This window comes from Erythrolamprus reginae, chromosome 4 (genome assembly GCF_031021105.1).
Source record: "Erythrolamprus reginae isolate rEryReg1 chromosome 4, rEryReg1.hap1, whole genome shotgun sequence".
Classification (NCBI taxonomy): domain Eukaryota; kingdom Metazoa; phylum Chordata; class Lepidosauria; order Squamata; family Dipsadidae; genus Erythrolamprus; species Erythrolamprus reginae.
Genome location: NC_091953.1, coordinates 19596918 through 19620313, shown reverse-complemented (window position 1 = coordinate 19620313; position 23396 = coordinate 19596918). Strand labels below are relative to the sequence as shown.

Genomic DNA, 23396 nt, shown 5'->3' with positions numbered 1-23396 from the left:
CTGTAGGAAGGAGAAGAACTCACGGGACGGGAGGAGCGTGGAGAGGGATGAGACAGAGAAGGCACATTGAAAGATGAGAGTTTAGCGTCAATGGTGTTAGTCAGAATAGTCAAGATAGACTGAAACTCCGGTGGCAAGGAAGAAATATCAGCCGGAAAAGCCGGAGGATCCCTGAGGGCCTGAGCAGGTTCTGGCTGGGAGGAATCCTCGGTAATATCTGGCTCCTCTGGACCTAAACCCCATAGGTTAGGTTGGGGTGGATTTAGGTTTGGCTCATCCAGGGATAGCACAGGAACCCCAGAAAGAGGCAGGTTAGAGGCCTCCGGGGGGGTTGGATTGATATGCACTTGGGCCTGCACCTTAAAAGTTTGGCTGGTTTATCATGTATTTTTTGTAGGGCTGGGTCCCTTCTCTTCTCAGCCCTGGTGGGCTTGGCTAAGGAATGGGTGCCTGAGAAGGAGGAGGAAGAGGCCTGGGGAACTTCAGTAGAATTACCAGTAGGCCTAACCTCTTTGGGACCTTTGGTAGTGCCTCTCTTGGGAAAAGAAGCCATAGTCTGACAATTAACAGAAGACAAGGCTGAGCCAATAACTGAATAATAAGGAGAAGAATTTCAAGGACTTCCCAAGAGGAATGGATCCTGCTTCGAGGCCTCGAAGCTGCTGAAACTTGAGGACAATCTGGGCAAACCCAGAGTTCGTGCCCCCAAACCCAGCGGGGCCAGCCTCCCTAAACTTTATAATTAAGTAAACCAAGGCACTCTGGTTGGAGGCTTAGCCGGTGGAGAATTTAGCCTGGGACCCCCAAGGCCCGCTCCGGGATCCACGCGGTGGACTGAGGCCTACACGGCTGGCAGGGGGCCAACACGAGAGGCCTAGATTTAAAAAGGGCGCGAAGGCCTTCGCGCCGAAAAAGATCGCTGCGTAAAATTTCTTAAAGGGGAAGCGATCGACTAAGTCCAGGAGACTAGAAGGCGTCTCACTCCGCAGGAGGTATTTCTTAAGCCCTTAAATATTTTTGTATACAATAAATAATCAATAATTCAATAGGTAAATACTTGCACCAGAACCTCCAGGCCAAAGGATTAGAAGAATCCACAAGCGGCCGCAGGAATCGTAACCGGCAAAACCGCCGGGGGGAAACGAAACCGCAACTTCTCCCAAGGAAAAAAGCCTAGCCGCTTTTTTTCTTTTTTTCTTTTAAACGGCTGGCGCAATTAGTGCAAGTAAATAATTAAAGACAATAAATCTTACTACTTTTTGAAGGAAAAGATCGAAGGGAAGGTGTTAGAATGTTGAACGAGCTATCACAATACAACCGCAGGATATGCGAACTGAGCGAATTCTGGGGAAGGGGCGGATCCAGCACTCTTTTTTAATACTAGGCTCAGTTCCAACGGATTGGACAGGAGCAACCCATGTGACTGCTGGACCCACTCCTTCAGTACGGAGAATCAGCTCCCCCTGGAGATTCGCATTGCCCCCACCCTCCTATTATTATTATTATTATTATTATTATTATTATTATTATTATTATTACTACTACTATTATTATTTATTAGATTTGTGTGCCGCCCCTCTCCGTAGACTCGGGGCGGCTCACAACAATAACAAAGACAATGTAAGAACAAATCTAATAATTTAAAAAACACTAAAAACCCCATTATTAAAATCAAGCATACACACAAACATACCATGTATAAACTGTATAGGCCCGGGGGAGATGTCTCAGTTCCCTGATGCCTGATGGCAGAGATGGGTCTTAAGAACTTTACGAAAGGCAAGGAGGGTGGGGGCAGTTCTGATCTCCGGGGGGAGCTGGTTCCAGAGGGTTGGGGCCGCCACAGAGAAGGCTCTTCTCCTGGGTCCCGCCAAACGACATTGTTTAGTCGACGGGACCTGGGGAAGGCCAACTCTGTGGGACCTAACCGGTCGCTGGGATTCGTGCGGCAGAAGGTGGTCCCGGAGATATTCTGCTCCGATGCCATGAAAGGCTTTCTTTCCTTGCCTTCCGAAAGAGTCTAAAAACATATCTTTGCATTTAGGCCTGGAGACATCACACCTTCCCCGTCCAACGAAATGTTGTCAGCATGATTACTGTATGAATGTGAATGAATGTTTTTAAGTTAGAAGTCTAAGAATTGTTTTTAGTAGATTAATTGGACAAACTATTGTTATGTATTTTGGTATATGTTGTGAGCCGTCCTGAATCCATGGAGAGGGGCGGCATAGAAGTCCAATTAATTAAATAAATAAATAATAAATAATAAATCAAGTAACGCTTGATTGGCCCCTCACATAAGACATAAAAGAGGAGCAACCGGATGTGCTCGTTGCAGGAAGAAACTTAGTTCAATTCCGGTCAGTGTAACTCAGCATCAGGCCTTGCAAAGCTCCTAGTCCTTACCAATTAGGTCTTTTGCAGAGTGTCAAGAGAGATAAAGGTTGGTGCTTATCAGCCTTCTTCTGAAAGACTGTGGCAGACTAATAAATATTGTTTGGGACTTATTAAGTCTGTAAATGAACATAATTGACAGACATCGAAATAAAAAGAGGTTTTTGGGGACTACGTTTGTGTTTTTATGATTTATCAGGAAGCCTAGGTCAGTACTGATATACAGTGTTCCCTCAATTTTCGGGGGTTCGAACTTTGCGGAAAGTCTATACCACGGTTTTTCAAAAATATTAATTAAAAAATACTTTGCGGGTTTTTTCCCTATACCACGGTTTTTCCCACCCAATGACGTCATATGTCATCGCCGAACTTTTGTCTGCCTTTAATAAATATCTTTTTTTAATAAACTTTAATAAATAAACATGGTGAGTAATAATCTGAATGGCTGCTAAGGGAATGGAAAATTGCAATTTAGGGGTTTAAAGTGTTAAGGGAAGGCTTGTGATACTGTTCATAGCCAAAAATAGTGTATTTACTTCCGCATCTCTACTTCGCGGAAATTCAACTTTCGTGGGCGGTCTCGGAACGCATCCCCCGCGAAAAGCGAGGGAACACTGTATAGCAAATGCAGTCCACAATTCTCATATATATATATATATATATATATATATATATATATATATATATATATATATATATATATATATATATATGAATGATGAGGCAGCAGCCATCTCGATCACCGGAACATAGAAACTTTAATAAAACCATTTAGCTTTCGTTAGCGTGCTGCTAACTTCGTCAGAGTTTTAAAATGCCGTGGGAGACAAACATCTTTATAAAGCATTACTCAGTCTGCTCATTGCCCGCGTCACGGGGCCACACCCTTCCCTCCCCCCTGCGGTAAGCCTAATTGTGGGTTTGTCTCCCACGGCATTTTAAAACTCTGACGAAGTTAGCAGCACGCTAACAAAAGCTAAGTGGTTTTATTAAAGTTTCTATGTTCCGGTGATCGAGATGGCTGCTGCCTCATCATTCACGTATGTACCTGGAACTCGCATTTTTAGGACTATTCTTGATATATATATATATATATAAAATCCAGGATTTATTTCCCTTGCATGGCTTGGATTTTGCTAAACGATTACTGAGTTTTCATGAACTTTTGGTATCAATAGCAATGGAATTGTTGGTATAATAGGGAGAAAGTGCTTGATTCTATCATGAGCAATTGCAGCAGATTAGATTAGATTCATTGGATTTATATGCCGCCCCTCTCTGCAGACTCGGGGTGGCTCACAACAATGGCAAAAACAGTACATAGTGACAAATCTAATATTTACCAATCTAATTACAGTTTTAGGTTAAAAAATTCATAAAAGCAACCCCAATATATATAAAAAGCAAGCACACAATCAATCATACACCAAAACAACATGGGCAAGGGGGAGATGTTTCAATTTCCCCATGCCTGACGGCAGAGGTGGGTTTTTAAGGAGTTTACGAAAGGCAAGGAGGGTGGGGGCAGTCCTAATCTCTGGGGGGAGCTGGTTCCAGAGGGTCGGAGCCACCACAGAGAAGGCTCTTCCCCTGGGTCCCGCCAGACGACATTGTTTAGTCGACGGGACCCGGAGAAGGCCAACTCTGTGGGACCTAACCGGTCGCTGGGATTCGTGCGGCAGAAGGCGGTCCCGGAGATATTCTGGTCCGGTGCCATGAAGGGCTTTATAGGTCATAACCAACACTTTGAATTGTGACTGCAGGATCCAGGGTTCTTCTGGACAGTCTTTAGACTACGGACACTAACTCAGTGAAAAATAAATACAAATATTCTCCATCCAAGTTCACAACCCTCTACCCCCCAAACCGTTCCAGAATAAAGAATAGCATGACATGTGCAACAGGATTCCCTCCCTACTAACTGTCACTTGCACACTGTCGTGTGGCTCTGAGACACCAAAAGATTTTTATCCTGTTATAGCTTAATACTTTGCTTTTTTAAAAATTTAGGTCACCGCATCAAAGTAGAAGCAGATCATTTCAACATGCCAGAACAAAATATTCTTGCTTTGAGACACCTGGGAAGAATACAGTACAGAGGGGGATGTTCAAAAAAGGGATATTATAAGTTATTATCATAGGGATGATTCATATGGACATTATTTACAGTAATGTCTATGAAAGCCATCCTCAATTTACCATTATCTTTGGAAACAGTTTATGTCTGTTACTTAGCAAGTGCTGTATTTCTTGGAATATAAGACACGCCTTTTTCCTTCCTAAAAGAGGCTGAAAATTCAGGTGCATCTTATACTCAGAATGTAGCTTTTTTCAAAACTTTTTCCCCCCAGCCCTAACTAGGTGTTAACGATCTTCCCAGCTCTTGCTTTGCAGGTTCTTTCATTGTTACTCTTTGCAAAGAATGTTTTCCAAGCCCTAAGTCTTTGAAGGGCCTTTTTCATTGCTTAACCTGATTCAAATGTTTCTTTTCAGACCTAACCAGGTGCTAACGATGTTCCCAGTTCTTATTGGCTTGCAAGCTCTTTCATTGTTACTTTCTGCAAATAATGTTTTCCAAGTCCTAAGTCTTTGTAGTTTTTTTCATTGTCTACTTGCTCCGAATGTTTCTTTCTAGACCTAACCAGGTGCTAATGATTTTCCCAGCTCTTACTAGCTTGCAAGCTCTTTCATTCTTACTCTCTCTGAATATGTTTTTTTTACAGCCCTAACCAGGGGATAAAATAAGCTGGATGCTGAAGCTGGATGCTAAGACTAAGGATGAGCCAGATTAATACCTGGTAAGCAGATTCTTTCCCCTATTTTCCTCCCCAAAAACTAAGGTGCATCTTATACTCTGGTGTGTCTTATACTCTGAACAATATGGTAGTTATTAAGCGAGTTGCAGCCATTTTTATGATTTTTTTTTGCTGTGATCATTGCATGAATTGTCAGAGTTGTTAACTAAATGATATGATCACTAAGAAAATCTGACTTCCATTGTCAAATTTTCTTGTTAAAAGTCATTCGGAAAGGTTCCAAATGATGATTGTATGATCCTGAGATCTTGCAACTGTCTTATTTATTTATTTGTTTGTTTGTTTGTTTGTTTGTTTGTTTATTTGATTTTTATGCCGCCCTTCTCCTTAGACTCAGGGCGGCTTACAACATGTTAGCAATAGCACTTTTTAACAGAGCTAGGTTATTGCCCCCAAAATCCGGTTCTCATTTTACCCACCTCGGAAGGATGGAAGGCTGAGTCAACCTTGAGCCGGTGATGAGATTTGAACCGCTGACCTTCAGATCTATAGTCAGCTTCAGTGGCCTGCAGTACAGCACTCTACCTGCTGCGCCACCCCGGCTCATATACATATATATGCTGTTTGCCAAGTGCCAAATTTTAATCACATGACTGTGAGGATGTTGCAGTGTGAGGACTAGTCATAAGTCATTTTATGAGTGAGATATAAATTTTAATAAACAAATATTTCCACAAGTGAAACAAATATTTTTTTCAGTACCATCATAAATTCGAACAGTAACTAAATATATATTAGAGGTGGTAAAAAGACAGAATGAAATCACTGAACTGAATTGGGAGACTGACAATAATTTTGTCCTTTTTAGCAATAGCAATGTGAGTTCTTGCTGAAATGAAGGTCAAAATTACCAGAAATGGGCTTGTATTAAAAAAAAAAAAAACAACCACTGAGTTATGGCACAAAATATAAATTCCTCACCTCTAAAATGTTCAGTACTAAAAATACATCTTTTCTATCTGTCCTGGTCACTGAGCTTCTGGATTCTAGTAAGAATACTTCAGTAACCGAGTTGTCAAAGCGTGGAACTCATTACCGGACTCCATAGTGTCATCCCCAAACCCCCAACACTTTACCCTTAGATTATCTACGGTTGACCTATCCAGATTCCTAAGAGGTCAGTAAGGGGCGAGTACAAGTGCACTAGAGTGCCTTCCGTGCCCTGTCCTATTGCTCTCCTATATCTCCTATACCTTTCTTCTATTCCTATATCTCTTCTTCTATTCTTTCATTGATACGTTATATTACTATACCTTCTTTTCTATTATTTCTTAGATATATTTTACTATAAGTATCTCCTCTATAACCTTCATCATGTATTTTACTATGTGTATATAGATATGTACCCACTAAAACCCTCATTGTGTATTGGACAAAATAAATAAATAAATAAATAAATAAATAAAATAAATAATCTCAACCACCCAAATTAGGTCTCATGCTCTTGCTCTTCCCAGCAATTTGAATAGTATCTTTCCTCCAACTTTATCAAAGATTACAATCAGTGAAGGGCTGCCCATCAACTCTCACAGAAAATTGCTTTGAGGATAAAATGAGCAAGTACAGGTAGTCCTCTTTTAGGACCACAATTGAAACCAGAATGTCTATTGTAAAGCAAGGCAGTTCATAAGTGAGTCTTACGACCTTTGTAAGACTTTGGCACGATAGTTTAAATGAATCACCGCTGCTGCTTTGTGAAACACATGGCTATTGAGTGAATCAAGTTCTCCATTGATTTTGCTTGTTGGAAACTGGCTGGGGAAGGTCACAAATGATGATCACATGACCCTAGGATATGACAATCTTCATAAATATATGGTGGTTGCCAAGCATCCAAATTTCGATCATGTGATTGTGCCAATGCTAGGATAGTTATAAGTATGAGGATCAGTCATAAGTCACATTCTCGGAGCTTTTGTAACTTTTAATGGTCACTAAATGAATGTTTGCCAATTGAAGACTACCTGTACTGTGTGTTGCCTTACACGCTTCATAGAAATGTTGGATAGAAATATAATGAGTACATACATGAACAAGTAATGAACAAAAATAGGGCTGATTATGTAATTTGCTCAATATCAAAACAATTATATAATTTATGTATTTTATTTATTATTATTATTTTGATTTGTATGCCGCCCCTCTCCGCAGACTCGGGGCGGCTCACAACAAAATAAAACAATTCATGACAAATCTAAATTATAGTTTAAAATATTTTAAAAACCCCATGTACTAAGCAAACATACATACAAACATACCATGCATAAATTGTATATGCCCGGGGGAGATGTCTCAGTTCCCCCATGCCTGACGACAAAGATGGGTTTTAAGGAGCTTACGAAAGGCAAGGATAGTAGGGGCAGTTCTAATCTCTGGGGGGAGTTGGTTCCAGAGAGTCGGGGCCGCCACAGAGAAGGCTCTTCCCCTGGGGCCCGCCAACCGACATTGTTTAGTCCAGCATTTCTTGAGCAAACTGATTTCCTTGGTGAAATATTTTAGAGCAGACTCAAACCAAACTCAGCTTGGACTTGTCTTAATCAAGGGCTTTCTATAAACAAAGGAAAGTTACCTGAGGAAGTGCTTCATGGTGACAATTTTATTTTTCTGTTATAGCAATGATCTTCAGTGAGGGCACAGGCAAATAGCTTCTTCAGATGTAACTGATGCTATGAAGAGAAAGCAAACATATTTGATCAGGAAAAAACAAACAGTTGAACCTTCTTTTCAAACATCATCCCACTACGGAAGATCAAATATATATTTTACAGAAAACATTTACCTAAAATGTGAGGCACACAACATTAAATGAAGTTCTGTGTCAGATACACGGAGAATCGAACAATTTTGTAGGGGCCTTTGAGTCAACTCTGACTCCTGGCAACTGCCTGGATAAGTCTCTGAAGTTTTCTGGTGGTTTGCCATTGCCTAAGAGCTGAGAAACAATGACTTGTCCAAAGACACTGAGGAGGCTTTGTACCTAGATTACAGTTGGAAGGGACCTTGTAGGTCATCTAGTCCAACCCTCCGCTCAAGCAGGAGTCTGCAGGCTATTTCAGCTAACTGCTAGCCGTAGTTCAACAGTTCAAATCTCACTACCGGCTCAAGGTTGACTCAGCCTTCAATCCCTCCAAGGTGGGTAAAATGAGGATCCAGATTGTTGGGGGCAATGTGCTAATTCTGTATACCGCTTAGAGAGGGCTGTAAAGCACTATGAAGATGTATATGTGGTAAGTCTAAATGCTATTACTACTCTTCAGGTTCTAGCAAAAACCAGCCCAAGGCAAACAATGGGTTTGCTTAATGGCCACAAATGGCCATTAAGTCATTTACTTCATGACTACCATGAAAAATGTTGTAAAATCTGGTTGGGCCATATGTGGTTACCCTCTTTAAAGCTATCACGACATATAAACATAATTGCCAGTGTCAATGATGCTCATAGGGACTACATCTATATGCTGCTTACAAAGATCCTATTCTAACAAGAATGGCAAGGTACTTGGTGTAAAACTGGATTCAGGTGAGTGCTACTTGCTGTGCAAATATTAGCTAAGCAAGGCATTGAAAACCAAGTTCTAATCTATGCAGCGTGAATCTATTCCTTCTTTTAGAATCAGTGACAAAACAGACACTTTCTTCTCAGGTACAGTTTTATTTGAAGCAAGAAAGAGACCAGCTTTGATCTTGGCACAATTACAAATCCACCAGAACAGGGGTGTCTGAACTTGGCAACTTTAAGACTTGTGGACTTCAACTCCCAGAATTCCACAAGTCTTAAAGTTGCCAAGGTTGGAGTCCCTTGCACTAGAATACATTTCTGTCTCTATGAAAACCTCGAAATGCTTTCTCCTTATTACCTTGTCCCTGGGGTTGCAATGGGCCAGACACGACTTTGAAACTATAGTGGCACCTCTACCTAAGAATGCCATTACTTACGAACTTTTCTAGATAAGAACCAGGTGTTCATGATTTTTTTTGCCTCTTCTCAGGAACCATTTTCCACTGACAAACCTGAGACTCTGAAACTGTAACCGGAAAAGGCAGGGAGAAGCCTCCGTGGGGCCTCTCTAGGAACCTTCTGGGAGGAAACAAGGCCGGAAAAGAAGGGGAGAAGCCTTCATGGAGCCTCTCTAGGAATCTCCTGGGAGGAAACAGGGCCAGAAAAGGTGGGGAGAAGTCTCCGTTGGGCCTCCATGGGGAATCTCCTGGGAGGAAACAGGGCCGGAAAAGGTGGGGAGAAGCCTCTGTGGGGCCTCTCTAGGAATCTCCTGGGAGGAAACAAGGCTGGAAAAGGTGGGGAGAAGCCTCCATGGGGCCTCTCTAGGAATCTCCTGGGAGGAAACAGGGCCTGCACCCTCCCTGTGATTTCCCCAATCGCAAACATTATTTGCTTTTACATTGATTCTTATGGGAAAAATTGCTTCTCCTTACAAACTTTTCTGCTTAAGAACCTGGTCACGGAACAAATTAAGTTCCTAAATAGAGATACCACCGTAACAACAACAAGGTATGGCCTATATAACCCCATTGCTCTGAGAACTGCGCTGGCTGCTAGTTTGCTTCTGGATGTGATTCAAAGTGTTGGCAATTACCTTTAAAGCACTTCATGGCCTGGATCCAGTCGACTTGAGGGGCCATCTCATTCCACTGGGATTGGCCTGCCCTACCTGCCCTTCACACACAGAGAAGTACAGCAAGAGTTCTACAGGTGTTTATTCAATCCCCAGAAACAGGTCCTCAGAAAACACCCATTGCAGATTCGGATTCCAGCACAGCAAGAATCACTGAATAACCGAGTCCAATGGGCACACACAAAGTCCAGGAAAGAAGACTATGAGGCATGGGACTGGGTACGTTGCTGCAGCAATGCTCAAGTCCTCGGAGAGTGATTACCGTATTTCGGAGTATAAGATGCACCTTTTTCCTCTCTAAAAGAGGCTGGTAATTTCGATGCTCTTATACTCTGAATGTAGCTCCCCCCACCAGCCCTAACTAGCTGCTAATGATCTTCCCAGCTCTTACCTTGCAGGCTCTTTCATTGTTTCTCTCTGCAAAGAATATTTTCTAAGCCCTGTCTTTGCAGGGTTTTTTTTTTCATTGCTTTAACTTGCTCCGAATAAGTTTCTTTCCAGTCCTACCCAGGTGCTAACGATGTTCCCAGCTTTTATAGCTTGCAAGCTCTTTCACTGTTGCTCTCCGCGAAGAACGTTTTCCAAACTCTGTCTTTGTAGGGGTTTTTTAAATTCTAACTTGCTCTGAATGTTTCTTTCCTGCCCTAACCAGGTGTTAACAATGTTCCCAGCTCTTACCAGCTTGCGAGTTCTTTCATTGTTACTCTCTGGGAAGAATGTTTTCCAAGCCGTAAGTCTTTGCAGGGTTTTTTTCCATTGTTCCTTGCTCCAAATGTTTCTTTTCAGGTGCTAATGATGTTCCCAGCTCTTATGGCTTGCAAGCTCTTTCATTCTTACTCTCTCAGAATAAAGTTTTTTTTAAAGCTCTAACCAGGGGATACAATAATGTGCTGAAGCTGACCAGACTAAGGATGCTAGTTAGAGGAATAAGAAGATTCTTTTCCCTCTTTTCCTCCCCCCAAACTAAGGTGCATCTTATACTCTGGTGCGTCTTACACTCAGAAAAATACGGTAAGTAGGTGGTACCGATGCATAAGACTGACTCTGCCAATTGTCTTGGGCCTCCAAAGCGGGGATTTCACAGAAGAATGGTTGACAGATTAACAACAGATTCCACCATCTTCTTATCATATTCCCTCCCTCCCTGACTTTGTGGAAGCTAGGAAGATGACGGCTGATGATGGTTGCTCCATAAGAAAAAAATATTTGCATATCCTTCCCAACTTATTTTGAATATCCCACATTCTTTCACTTGACTATCCATCCTACACAAGTAGATAGTAGGGTGAGCTGTCTACTTGTGTCCATCCGTCAGGTTATTAGATCAATTCTATTAATAAGAAGTTGGGAAATCTCAGAAATGTGAATTTTAAATAAAATACATTTATATCCCACTTTTCCTTTAGAATCTCAAGGCAACTTGGGTGTCCTCCTGTATCCACAACTGAGCTTTGATTACCATCTCTCGATTGGGACCAGAGGGACCTTTGCCCAGGTTCGCCTGGTATAACAGTTGTGGCCCTATTTGGACCAGGAGGCTTTGTGCACAGTCACTCAGGCCTTCATCATCTCCTGTCTTGATTATTGCAATGCACTCTACGTGGGACTACCCTTGAAGAGTGTTCGGAGACTGCAGATAGTCCAGAATACAGCTGTGCGAGCTGTTATGGGTATATCTCGGTACGACCATATAACACCAACACTCTGTGCGCTGCACTGGCTACTGATTAGTCTCCAGTCACAATTCAAGGTGTTGGTTATTACCTATAAAGCACTACATAGCTTATGACCAGACTGTCTTTGGGACCGTCTCCTGCCGCATACCTCCCAGAGACCAAACAGTGCTGAAATCTCATGAGGGGATGCTCACATGCACCTGATTTTGGTGATGTTTCGCTTCTGCGCATAAGCAAGAAGCAAAAAGTTGCCAAAATCTCACATATCTGAGCGTCCCCCCAAGAGATTTTGCTTCTCCGCAAAAAAGCAAAAAAAGGGCCAAAAATTCAAAAAAAGATGGCGCCACCCAACGGATCGGCGAAGACAGCACCAGAGTGGTCGTGCACAAATTGCGCAATCTGTGGGCCACTACTGGAATGGCATACCCTAGTGCGGAGTAGGCAAAGTTGGCTCTTCTATGACTTGTGGACTTCAACTCCCAGAATTCCTGAGTTAGCATGATTGGATCAGGAATTCTGGGAGTTGAAACATAGAAACATAGAAGACTGACGGCAGAAAAAGACCTCATGGTCCATCTAGTCTGCCTTTATACTATTTCCTGTGTTTTATCTTAGGATGGATATATGTTTATCCCAGGCATGTTTAAATTCAGTTGCTGTGGATTTACCAACCACGTCTGCTGGAAGTTTGTTCCAAGGATCTACTACTCTTTCAGTGAAATAATATTTCCTCATGTTACTTTTGATCTTTCCCCCAACTAACTTCAGATTGTGTCCCCTTGTTCTTGTGTTCACTTTCCTATTAAAAACACTTCCCTCCTGAACCTTATTTAACCTTTTAACATATTTAAATGTTTCGATCATGTCCCCCCTTTTCCTTCTGTCCTCCAGACTATACAGATTGAGTTCATTAAGTCTTTCCTGATATGATTTATGCTTAAGACCTTCCACCATTCTTGTAGCCCGTCTTTGGACCTGTTCAATTTTGTCAATATCTTTTTGTAGGTGAGGTCTCCAGAACTGAAGTCCGCAAGTCATAGAAGAGTCAACTTTGCCTACCCCTACCCTAGTGCACCAGCAGGAATCCACCCGATTCCACCTCTCTCAAAGACCTCGATTTCGCATTCAGCTGTGTTTCTCCAGTTTGAGATGTACAATCTCACAGCAGCCCTTGACACATATAGATAAGAGTAAGCAATGCTTTTTGGAAACGCTACTAAAGTTCCACATTTAGCAAAAAAGCAGGAACAATGCCAAATATCTGCACAGATGAGGCACTGAAGATACTCCAATTGCCAGCTGGAGCGAGGCAAATAGTAGTGCTCTCCTGTAAGCAGAAGGTTTTTGAAAAAGTGACAAAGAGGGGGGGGAAATCAGCCAACTTATGTAGCAACACATTAGCATTTTGCAGCTAGAATGCAGCTTGGCTGTCTAGTCCTATTGTATCTGTCAGCCAACTCCCCAGGCACAAGCAGTAAAGAAAAGGTATCTTGCCATTCAACAGACTTTATAATTCAAATAAACATACTTCTCTGGATCTTCTGGTGCAGCACTATTTACTGCAGGCTCTGGTTTGTAAAACCAGACAGATTTAGATGTAAATCTGTAGTTGTAGTTCAATTAAAAAAAAGGGTGTGTGTGAATTTTTCTGTGAATATATATTTCCATGCATTTCTAAGAAGCTTTAACAATCTTGTGTCTTTCCTTTGGGAGATCACCATAGTTTCAATGACCCCAAGAGTGATATTATTGGGAATGCAAGTTGCTAGCAGTGATGGGGACCTTTTTTCCCTTGGGTGTCAAAAGCGCACGCGTGCCCTCACGCATAATTCAATGCACCCCACCCCCCTGCGCATGCGTGCACAACCCCCCATGCTGCCCTGGTCTCCCATTTCCCAACTTCCGGTGGGCCCAGTAGGCCTATTTTTCATCTTCCCCCGGCTCCAGAGGCTTTCCTGGAGCCTGGGGAGGGTGAAAATGGCCTCTCCCACCCACCCGCCGGAGTGAAAGAAACAGCCAATTTCCTGTAGGCCTGATAGGACCGTTTTCTGCCCTCCCTGGGCTCCAGAGCCCTTCCTGGAGCCTGGGGAGGACGAAAACAGCCTCCCAGAGCCTTCGGAGAGGGGCAGCGTACAAATCTAATAAATTATTATTATTATTATTATTATTATTATTATTATTATTATTATTATTATTATTTGCACAAGCCAAAAACCAGCTGGCCAGTGCACACATGCACACTGGAGCTGAGCTAGGGCAATGGTTCAAATGCTGATAGATATGGCTCCGAGTGTCACCTGTAGCTCATGTGCCATAGGTTTGCCATTATGGTCTTATGGGATTCAACTTCGCTGGTAAGGTCGATTGTTGGCCCTCTGAGAATTGTTGAGGCCACTTGGGACTTTATCTGCATCTTCAGTGTCACCTGAATTAAAGGTGCAAAAGGATATGAAACCTTCATGGGATTGTTGAAAAGACTGTGTTGAAGACAGGGTATAGGTAGGATCATTATTCCTCCGCCTCCGTTTTTTTCAATTTTAATATAGATGGCCACTTGGAACCTCTTCCAAACCAGTGGTCCTCTCTGTCCAAAATATGGTCATTGCTGTCTTCAAAAGAGTGATCTTTGATGCACGTGGACTGCTGAATCTTGTCTTGATGGATTTGATCTCCTGTGTCATAAGGGGAAGGGCAAAGCTACCACAATGGGACTGTGGGCAGGTGACTCTCTGCAGACTTTGGAAAAGCCAATTCACTTAGGACAACAAACTTCAAACTTAAAGTCAGAAAAAGGGAAACATTTCTCATTTAGTTATACTACAGGTTGCATTCACAATATTGATTTAGCAAGAAAGCAAGTACAGTGTTCCCTCAATTTTCGCGGGTTCAAACTTCGCGAAAAGTCTATACTGTACTACGGTTTTTCAAAAATATTAATTAAAAAATACTTTGCGGGTTTTTCCCCTATACCACGGTTTTTCCCACCCGATGACATCAAATGTCATCGCCAAACTTTCGTCCGCCTTCAATAAATATATTTTTAAATAAACTTTAATAAATAAACATGGTGAGTAATAATCTAAATGGTTGCTAAGGGAAATTGTAATTTAGGGGTTTAAAGTGTTAAGGGAAGGTTTGTGATACTGTTCATCGCCAAAAATAGTGTATTTACTTCTGCATCTCTACTTCGCAGAAATTCGACTTTCGTGGGTGGTCTCGGAATGCATCCCTCGCGAAAATCGAGGGAACACTGTAGTGGTTTCATTTTACAGGTAAATGGATGTGTGTGTGACCCCATACCTTTTGGCAAAGATTTTGTTATCTTACAAGCAAAGACATATTTTTATATGACATTTGATATATTGCTATTCAATGATTAAATGATAACCTAGATAATGTACATTAACTTAGTCTGTTCGTTATTATTTTATTTTATTATGTTATTTCATCATCATTATTTTATTCCATTATTGTCTTGTTTTGTTTGCTCTGATATTATATTACTTCCTAAGTAAGTTTTTGCTTCCACACCTGGTAATCATCTGGACTGCAGCTCATGCTTAGTGCTGGAGTGGATTATTATGGAGAAAAGGAAACTCAAGTGGGAGTAAAGCTGCAACCCTCCACAGCTGTTCTCAAGGCAGCTGGTGTTTCAGTATGCAGAGCTCCAGCAGAGGCCCAGGAGGCCTTGACATCTTCCCAGGGATCACTATTGGCTACTCTCTTCTTTTGTGTTTGTAAAGAGGAGAAAAAACAGGCACGCCAAAATTGAGATGTTATAAGCAAATATATTGCACGCTGCTTTGGGGTCAATGTCAGGCACAAGGAATCAGAATCACATGTGAAGTTTTAGTTCAGAAGATTTATTGCTCAAGCCTCTACACAAGAATCTAGTCAGCTATTGATCAGCACTAAATTGGTGCTAGATAAGAGTCAATGGAATTCAAGGAGCGTTTGATGAGGATTGTTTGTGGCAACATAATGATTCCAGACTGATAACTCTCTTAACTCCACCCCCAGGCTCTGTCTCTTTTTCTTCTTCTACACAGAATTCTACAACCTCATGGATGTTTAATTTGTGAGTTAAATCCACCTGTGGAGGTAGCAAAATTGCACCCGTGATTTGGCGAAGTTTTACCTGCGGCTCCATGCACGATTTTGCTACCTCCACAGGTGCAGCAGCAAAATTGCGCTAGTTCTGCAAGCCATTCTGTTGCCAGCTATAGTAGCAAACTATGTCCCAAGCGTGTGTCTTTTTTCCCAGGAGGCAACTGGACTTCCTTATTTTTTAATTTTGAAGATGTTTCACTTCTCACCCAAGAAGCATCTTCAGCTCACGTCATCACAAAAAAACCAAGAAAGTGCAGTTCCCCCCTGAAAAAACACCTTCAGGATAACCATGACCTGGATGACTGCGATCTCTATAGCAGTGGTTCTCAACTTGGGGGTTGAGACCCCTTGGGGGGTGTCGAACGACCGTTTCATAGGGGTCGCCTAAAACCATGAGAAAAGACAAATTTCCCATGGTATTAGGAACTAAAGCTTCTATTCTGGCACCTGGGAACATATTTTTATAATCCAATCAATCAGGCATTTACAGTGGGGGTGTCCCTCTGACCTTCCTGCCAATCAGCTTAAAGCTCTGTTGGGAGAATTGGCGCTAGACTTATGGTTGGGGGTCACCACAACATGAGGAACTGTATTAAGAGGTCGCGGCATTAGAAAGGTTGAGAACCACTGTTCTACAGACTTCTGTATCAAAACTATGGTTTGATTAGAACAGTATCCGAAATGCAAATCCAGGATACATTTATTTTGCTGCCTTCTATTGGTAATCCAGATTTTTGCACCCCAGATTTGTTAGTCTTAGAACCTGTTTATTGTACTGGTACAAAGTAAATTGTCTTAGTTCTAAAGAATGTTATGCAAAGGGTGTCTCTTTTTCTCTTATGAGAAACAGAACAAAGAGGAAGAAAAAAACTAATCTCCTTCGAACACGAAACTTGGCCTTTTAAAAACTGATTGAAACAAATGAAGCCAGGCGTCAGGGAGCATCTTAAACCCACCTACTTTTATCATTTTCTCATCCCACTTCTCTGCAATACTGTGTCCTTTCTCCAGATGAGTTTTAAAGCCAAGATCTGCTCTCTTTTATTGCTATTTTATTTTGCGGAGCTCAAGCCTCACGGTTATTTGTTTCACAACCCCACTTCGTAATCAAGAGGCAATCAATAATGAATGACAAAAGGTATTCATGACACCCTAACCTCCCCATGGAGCGGAGGAAAAGGTTGATGCCACAAGGCTAGCACAGTGCTACCATCCACAGCTACCCAGCAACACCTTGCATCAAAAGGGGGTTGGGGAAAAAGATTTTCTGCCAGGTAAAGACTCCGGAATAGGATCACTTTCCTAAAATGGTCAGCTGTCACAGTGCCCCAGAAACCCAACCTGTGAATTACATTTTTTATAAAAAGAACACCCACTAATAATAATAATAATAATAATAATAATAACAACAACAACAATAATAATAATAACAACAATAATAATAATAGATACCTAGGATGCTGGCAGCAATACATATCAACCAGTAGCACCAGTCAGTGGTATTTGTGACAATTATTTAAATGTTCAGTTGACCCAGTTTCATAATTAATGGATAAAAGAGATGATGATGATGATGATGATGATGATGATGACAATAATAATAATAATAATAATAATAATAATAATAATAATAATAATATGAAAATACAAAAATGCATCAGACAGTCCTAGATGCTTGGGAAGTGTTTGACTTGCGATATTGTGATTTGAAATCCAGCATATAAATCTGGTTTGCTGTGTATTACTGTTTTTTTGTGTACTTTTTTTTGGTATTCTTAAGAAATTGATTGTTTCATCCTTGCTTATTTGATCCCTATTACAATCAGTAAAGTGTTGTACCTCGTGATGCTGGACAAATGTATCTTTTTATTTTATATACCCTGAGAGCATATGCATCAAAGACAAAAATTCCTTGTATGTCCAATCACACTTGACCAATAAAGAATTCTATTGTATTTGACCCCTATGACAATCATGAAGTGTTGTACCTCATGATTCTTGACAAATGTATCTTTTTCTTTTATGTAGCCTGAGGGCATATGCACCAAGACAAATTCCTTGTGTCCAATCACACTTGGTCAATGAAAGAATTCTATTCTATTCTATTGTTTTTTGTGAATAAAATAATAGTAGTAGTAATTAATGATGATGATGATAATAATTAATGAAGATAATGATAATAATAATGATGATAATGATAATAATAATAATAATAATAATAATAATAATAATAATAATAATAGGAAAGTCCTTTTCTTTCAGTACTCACCTTCCTGGGGCGCCTTTGGAAGGCAGAGGTGGAAGCCCCTCTCTTCTCCCCTTGTCACCCCCTCTAAGCCACAGGGAATCCACCAATATCCCGAAAACGACTATTTGGGGGGGGGGGGAAGCACTCGCCCCAGCGGGCCGTGCAGAAACGACGGATCTCTGCCCACCCTCCACCCCCAAAGCCACAATCAATAACCGCAATGCTTCCGCCGCCCCCTCCCGCCTTTTTGCGGGCTCGATGGTGGTCCAGATGGTAGAACCGGGCAGCGGCGGGGGGTGGGGGTGTAATAACCGCGTGCGCGGCTCCCGGGAAGCTCGCGCAGGTCCTGATGATTAATTGATCGCCGGTCGCTAGGCGACCAGCGTTTGGGGGTTTAAAAGTCTCCCCCACCCTTCGTACCACACAACACCCGTGATCTACACCAACCTGCTCCGCCGCTGGAAAGAAAAGCCCCCCCCCCTTTCCCCCCAATGCAATGCAAGCAGCGCTGCGGAATGAATAAAATGAATTATTGCGGCGCTGCCCGTTGCAACAACACGCGCATCCTTGCGACGCAAGGGAAAAGAAGGGATGGGGGTGCGAGGGGGGGGAGCTTATGCCCAAAACCGTGGATCCAGGATTTAGATATTCCCGCAGCTGCAAACAGAGGGGGGGGGGAGAGATGAAGGCAAGGGGTCCTTATCCTAGCCGTTTACTCACCTTTTCCTCAGCCCACCGGAGCGAGATGTTTTTTTTTCGCCTCCGGAATGTGGGTCACCTGCAAAAGGCTTCGGAGGAGGGAAAGGCAACGGCCGCCCCGCCGACGAGAGTCGCCGCGCCGGGGCCAGGTGAGGCGCAAATCGCTGCCGGCAGCCTTTGGGGAGGACCGGAGCCACCCGCTCGGCCCCGCCGCCTGCCGGTCAGCACGGGGAAGTGCGAGGTCAGGGAAAGCGCGGAACTGAGAGCGAGGGTCGGGCCTGGTTTTGAGTGATGGCGCGGCGGCCTCCTTTAGGGTTAGCTTCGCTGAGTAAACGGGGCATTAGTAAGCCTAGGAGGAGCCGGGGGTGCGATCGCAGCCTTCGCCGACCCGGTTCTGCAGAAAAAACAATGGCTGCCAACCTGCCTTCCATTGAGGACCTGTATAATGCACGAGTCAAAAAGAGTGAAAATATTTACAGACCTCTCACATCCTACAGTGCCTTCTGTCCCCTGTCCTATAGTCTCTCATATATCTCATATTTCTTCTCTACTATATCCTCTATAACCTTCATTGTGTATTATTATGTATTGGACAAAATAAATAAATAAAAATAAATAAATCCTGGACACAAATTGTTTCAACTCCTACCCTCAAAATGTCGCTACAGAGCACTGCACACCAGAACAACTAGACCAGTAGTTCTCAATCTTTCTAATGCTGTGACCCCTTAATACAGTTCTTCATGTTGTGGTGACCTCCAACCATAAGTCTAGTGCCAATTCTCCCAACAGAGCTTTAAGCTGATTGGCAAGAAGGTCAGAAGAACACCCCCACTGTAAACGCCTGATTGGTCAGATTGTAAAAATATGTTCCAAGGTGCCAGAATAGAAGCTTTAGTTCATAACACCATGGGAAATTTGTCTTTTCCCACAGTCTTAGGCGACCCCTGTGAAACAGTCATTTGACCCCCAAAGGGGTCCCAACCCCCAGGTTGAGAACCACTGAACTAGATACAAGAACAGTTTTTCCCTGAACGCCATCACTCTGCTAAACTAATAATTCCCTCAACCTTGTCAAATTTTTTACTAAGTCTACACTTCCACTTCTACTAGTTTTTTCTCATCATTCCTATCACCCTTTTCCTCCCACTTAGGACTGTATGACTGTAACTTCTTGCTTGTCTCCTAAGATTTTTATTAATATTGATTGTTTCTTCATTGCTTAAGGTGCGTCTTATACTCCAAAAAATACGGTATAATGTTCTCACGTTCACTGCTGTAGGAACAGAATATTGGATTCAGTGATTAGGTTCACACATTGCATTAAGCTTTCATTCTGTTCTTACGCCGTACTAAACATTACATGGGTGTACAAAGCAAGCTCCACTCAACGTACTGTATACTCCTCAACTACTGGAATTCAGAAATTTTCTTAATACCAGTAGCATTCTTCTGTTGAGAAATCTAACCTACGTGTGTACACTTTGCTAAGCCATAATGTAGTTTATATAGGCTTAATACTGTCTGTCTTATATCTTTGCATATTGTATAGTCAACCCAGTTATCCTATTCCACAAATTGTGATTTAATTTGTGTTTGTGTCCAGCATTGCAAAGCTGGATGCCTGTTCCATATATACCCACATTTCCTTTTAATTGGGAAATGTCATTCTGGTCTTAAGAATCAACAAGACTTTTGTCACCCATTGCAGTGTTTAAGTAGGAATGCCCCAGTCCTTTAAGTGCTCCATTTATTTTTGCATGGCTTCCGCCAATAGAATAGTTCAAGGACTGGGCAACCAATTTAGCACCTTAAAAGAAAAAAGCAACGGGGGACTGCTTAAATTCTTAATTAAACTTGTAAGTAAATTAAACTTAAACGCTACTGTGGACTATAGCCAGAAAATACATTGCTTCAATCAGTGGGATCTAAGCCAAAAGCCATCTAGGCTTTTAGGATACTCAGCACTTTACAGTGCCTTAACAAGACACACAGATACAGGATGAGAAGGGCTTTTGCTGGAACCCGCTTGATAACTTACGGCACCCATTATATTGTCCCTTGTGACCTCCATGAAATCCTTGATCTCCAACTGCAGCAAAGAATCAGCTACTAAGAGGAAAACATTAGTAATAAATGTTGCTAAGATCCTTCAAACCAAGGGTGAAATTCAATCCCCCCCCCCCTCCGGGCATGGCAGGGGAAAAATACTGCAAAATCCCCATATCCTCCCCACTCCTGAAGGAAGGATATTGCAAAATCCCCATTCCCACCCCACTCTTGATACCTTTTGTTGATGGTGTCTTGCCATCTCTGTTGTAGACAGCCCTGAGGTCACTGGCTATTGACTTTTAGTTGGAAGGCAGTCTTGCTGCATTCTGGACATGTCCATACCAATACCAACAGATCTGGTCTTCTCTCATTTTCTTTATAATTGATGCCACAACAAAATGCTGTTGAATGGTGTTGTTTGTTATGTGTTCAAAAGGAGAGCATTTGCATTTCCATGGCATGGAGATAGCTTTCAGTCCCTGTCGTTGCAACCCAGCATTCAGTGCCATACATTGCAACAGGGCAGGTGGTTGTCTTGTAAACCTTTGATTTAAGATTAGTTCGGCATTCATCGGTCAAACAGGACACCAACACATTCAGGCTGCATTCACCCTTGCTCGCATCTCACCTTTGATGTTGCCATTGCCTTGGATTTGGGATCCCAGACACTGAAAAATATCCATCTTCTAGATTTTCTCCACTGATTTGAAGCTTTCCAGGAATGTGAACAAGAGCTAAGAGCTCAAGAAAGGCATATATAATGTAGGATTTAATTTGCTGTATGTTGCCATCAAGATGTCAGATTTTTGAGATTGGCCAGATCAAGAAATGGACACACTGGGATTTCAGGAATGCTATTTTATTTCAAAATAGCCTTTAACGGAATTTTAAAATGATACCTAGGTCAAGCCGGATCGTGACCTGAATCCTTTTCTCATACTTTCTGCTTTTCCGTGATTAATTAGTTTCACTCAATCTCCATCTCCTTTTGAAGGCCAGAACCAAATTTCCCCATGCAGGTGTAATTCTTTTGCTAGTATTGAAGTAAAATTCAGTTATTGTTTTGATTAGTTTTTAACACATAGAATTGGGAGAAGTCATTTACAGTGGTACCTCTTCTTACGAACTTAATTCGTTCCGTGACCAGGTTCGTAAGTAGAAAAGTTCGTAAGAAGCAATTTTCCCCATAGGAATCAATGTAAAAGCAAATAATGGATGCAACCCCATCCCAAAAGTCACCCCTTTTGCCTTGCGCTGCTGGGAATCCCCGCCTCCGGACTTCCACTGCAGCCGAACCACCCGTTCTTGCGTTGCTAGGATTCCCATGAGCCTCCCCTCACTGGGATTCCCTTCATTTTTGCCGGCGCTACTTTGAATCCCAGCGAGGGGAGCCTCAAGGGAATCCCAGCAATGCAAGAATGGGCGCTTCGGCTGGCAACGGAAGTCCGAAGTCTTGCATTGCTGGGATTCCCCTGAGCCTCCCCTCGCTGGGAAACCCCACCTCCATACTACACCCACAGTGTGACAGTAAAAATGTTGGCTGCCCATTATTGGGTACATTACATTAAATTATTAAAACTTAAAATTAAAAACTTTCTTGTAACTTTAAAGATACACCAATCCGCATGAATTAAAATGAAATTTTCTTGCATTCTCCTCTCAAAAGATAATCATTGTGCGTATACCCACACACGCGGAAGCAAAAAACCACCAAAATTGGTGAAATCTCATGCGCAAGAGCTTCCTCGTGTGAGATTTCGCTTCTGGCACATGTACAGAAGCCAAATCTCGCATAGGCATGCCCGTTCCCGCATTGGGGTGCAGTGATGCATGCGCATCTCCATTTCCGCTAACAGATCACCGATCCCACCCCTACTGGGTGCAACCTGCTACTGGCCAGAGTGTATTGCCAGAATATGAGCCGGGGTGGCGCAGCAGGTAAGTGCTGTAGTGCAGGCCACTGAAGCTGACTGTAGATCTGTAGGTCAGCGGTTCAAATCTCATCACCAGCTCAAGGTTGATTCAGCCGTCCATCCTTCCAAGATGGGTAAAATGAGGACACGGATTGTGGGGGCAATAGGCTGGCTCTGTTAAAAAAAGTGCTATTGCTAACATGTTGTAAGCCACCCTGAGTCTAAGGAGAAGGGCGGCATAAAAATTGAATAAATAAATAAACGTGAGAGAATATTATTTTACTGAAAGAGTAGTAGATGCTTGGAACAAACCTCCAGCAGACGTGGTTGGTAAATCCACAGTAACTAAATTTAAACATGCCTGGGATAAACATATATCCCTCCTAAGATAAAAAACAGGAAATAGTACAAGGGCAGACTAGATGGACGAGCTAGGTAGATAGATAGATAGATAGATAGATAGATAGATAGATAGATAGATAGATAGATAGATAGATAGATATTGTGCTGCAAATGTTGACTGGTTGATGCCATAAAACATGCTAGTTATGCTCCATGTCCATATCCTGAGTTGGGCATAGGGGTGGGGGAACAGGAACCCCCCCCCCCCACAAGGTTGGAATGACGCAGTGGGTGAAAGAAGGTGGGTGAAAGAAGGCTAAAAAATATGTATTGTTCCTTGCTCTTCCTTATCATGAGAGAAGGTGACACCTTGTTTCTATGATTAAAGAAAGTGAGAGACTTCCTCAAAATCCCATACAGTTCTTAGATAATCTTGAAACGTGAAAGACAGCATGATGAAAACGTAAAATCGGGTTCTTTATTAGAATGGAAATGATTGGTATTATTCTTTCTGG

General features: G+C 42.3%; 1 protein-coding gene across 1 annotated transcript in view; it reads right to left on the bottom strand.

The window, feature by feature from the left end:
- Positions 1 to 7809, bottom strand: part of ELMOD1 (ELMO domain containing 1) — a 52059-nt gene extending 44250 nt beyond the window's left edge. Inside the window, exon 1 of the mRNA XM_070751678.1 lies at positions 7780 to 7809. Coding sequence (XP_070607779.1) covers positions 7780 to 7796 — 17 coding nt within the window. The 5' untranslated portion in view covers positions 7797 to 7809. The remainder of the gene's footprint in view (positions 1 to 7779) is intronic.
- Between the last annotated feature and the right edge of the window lie 15587 nt (positions 7810 to 23396).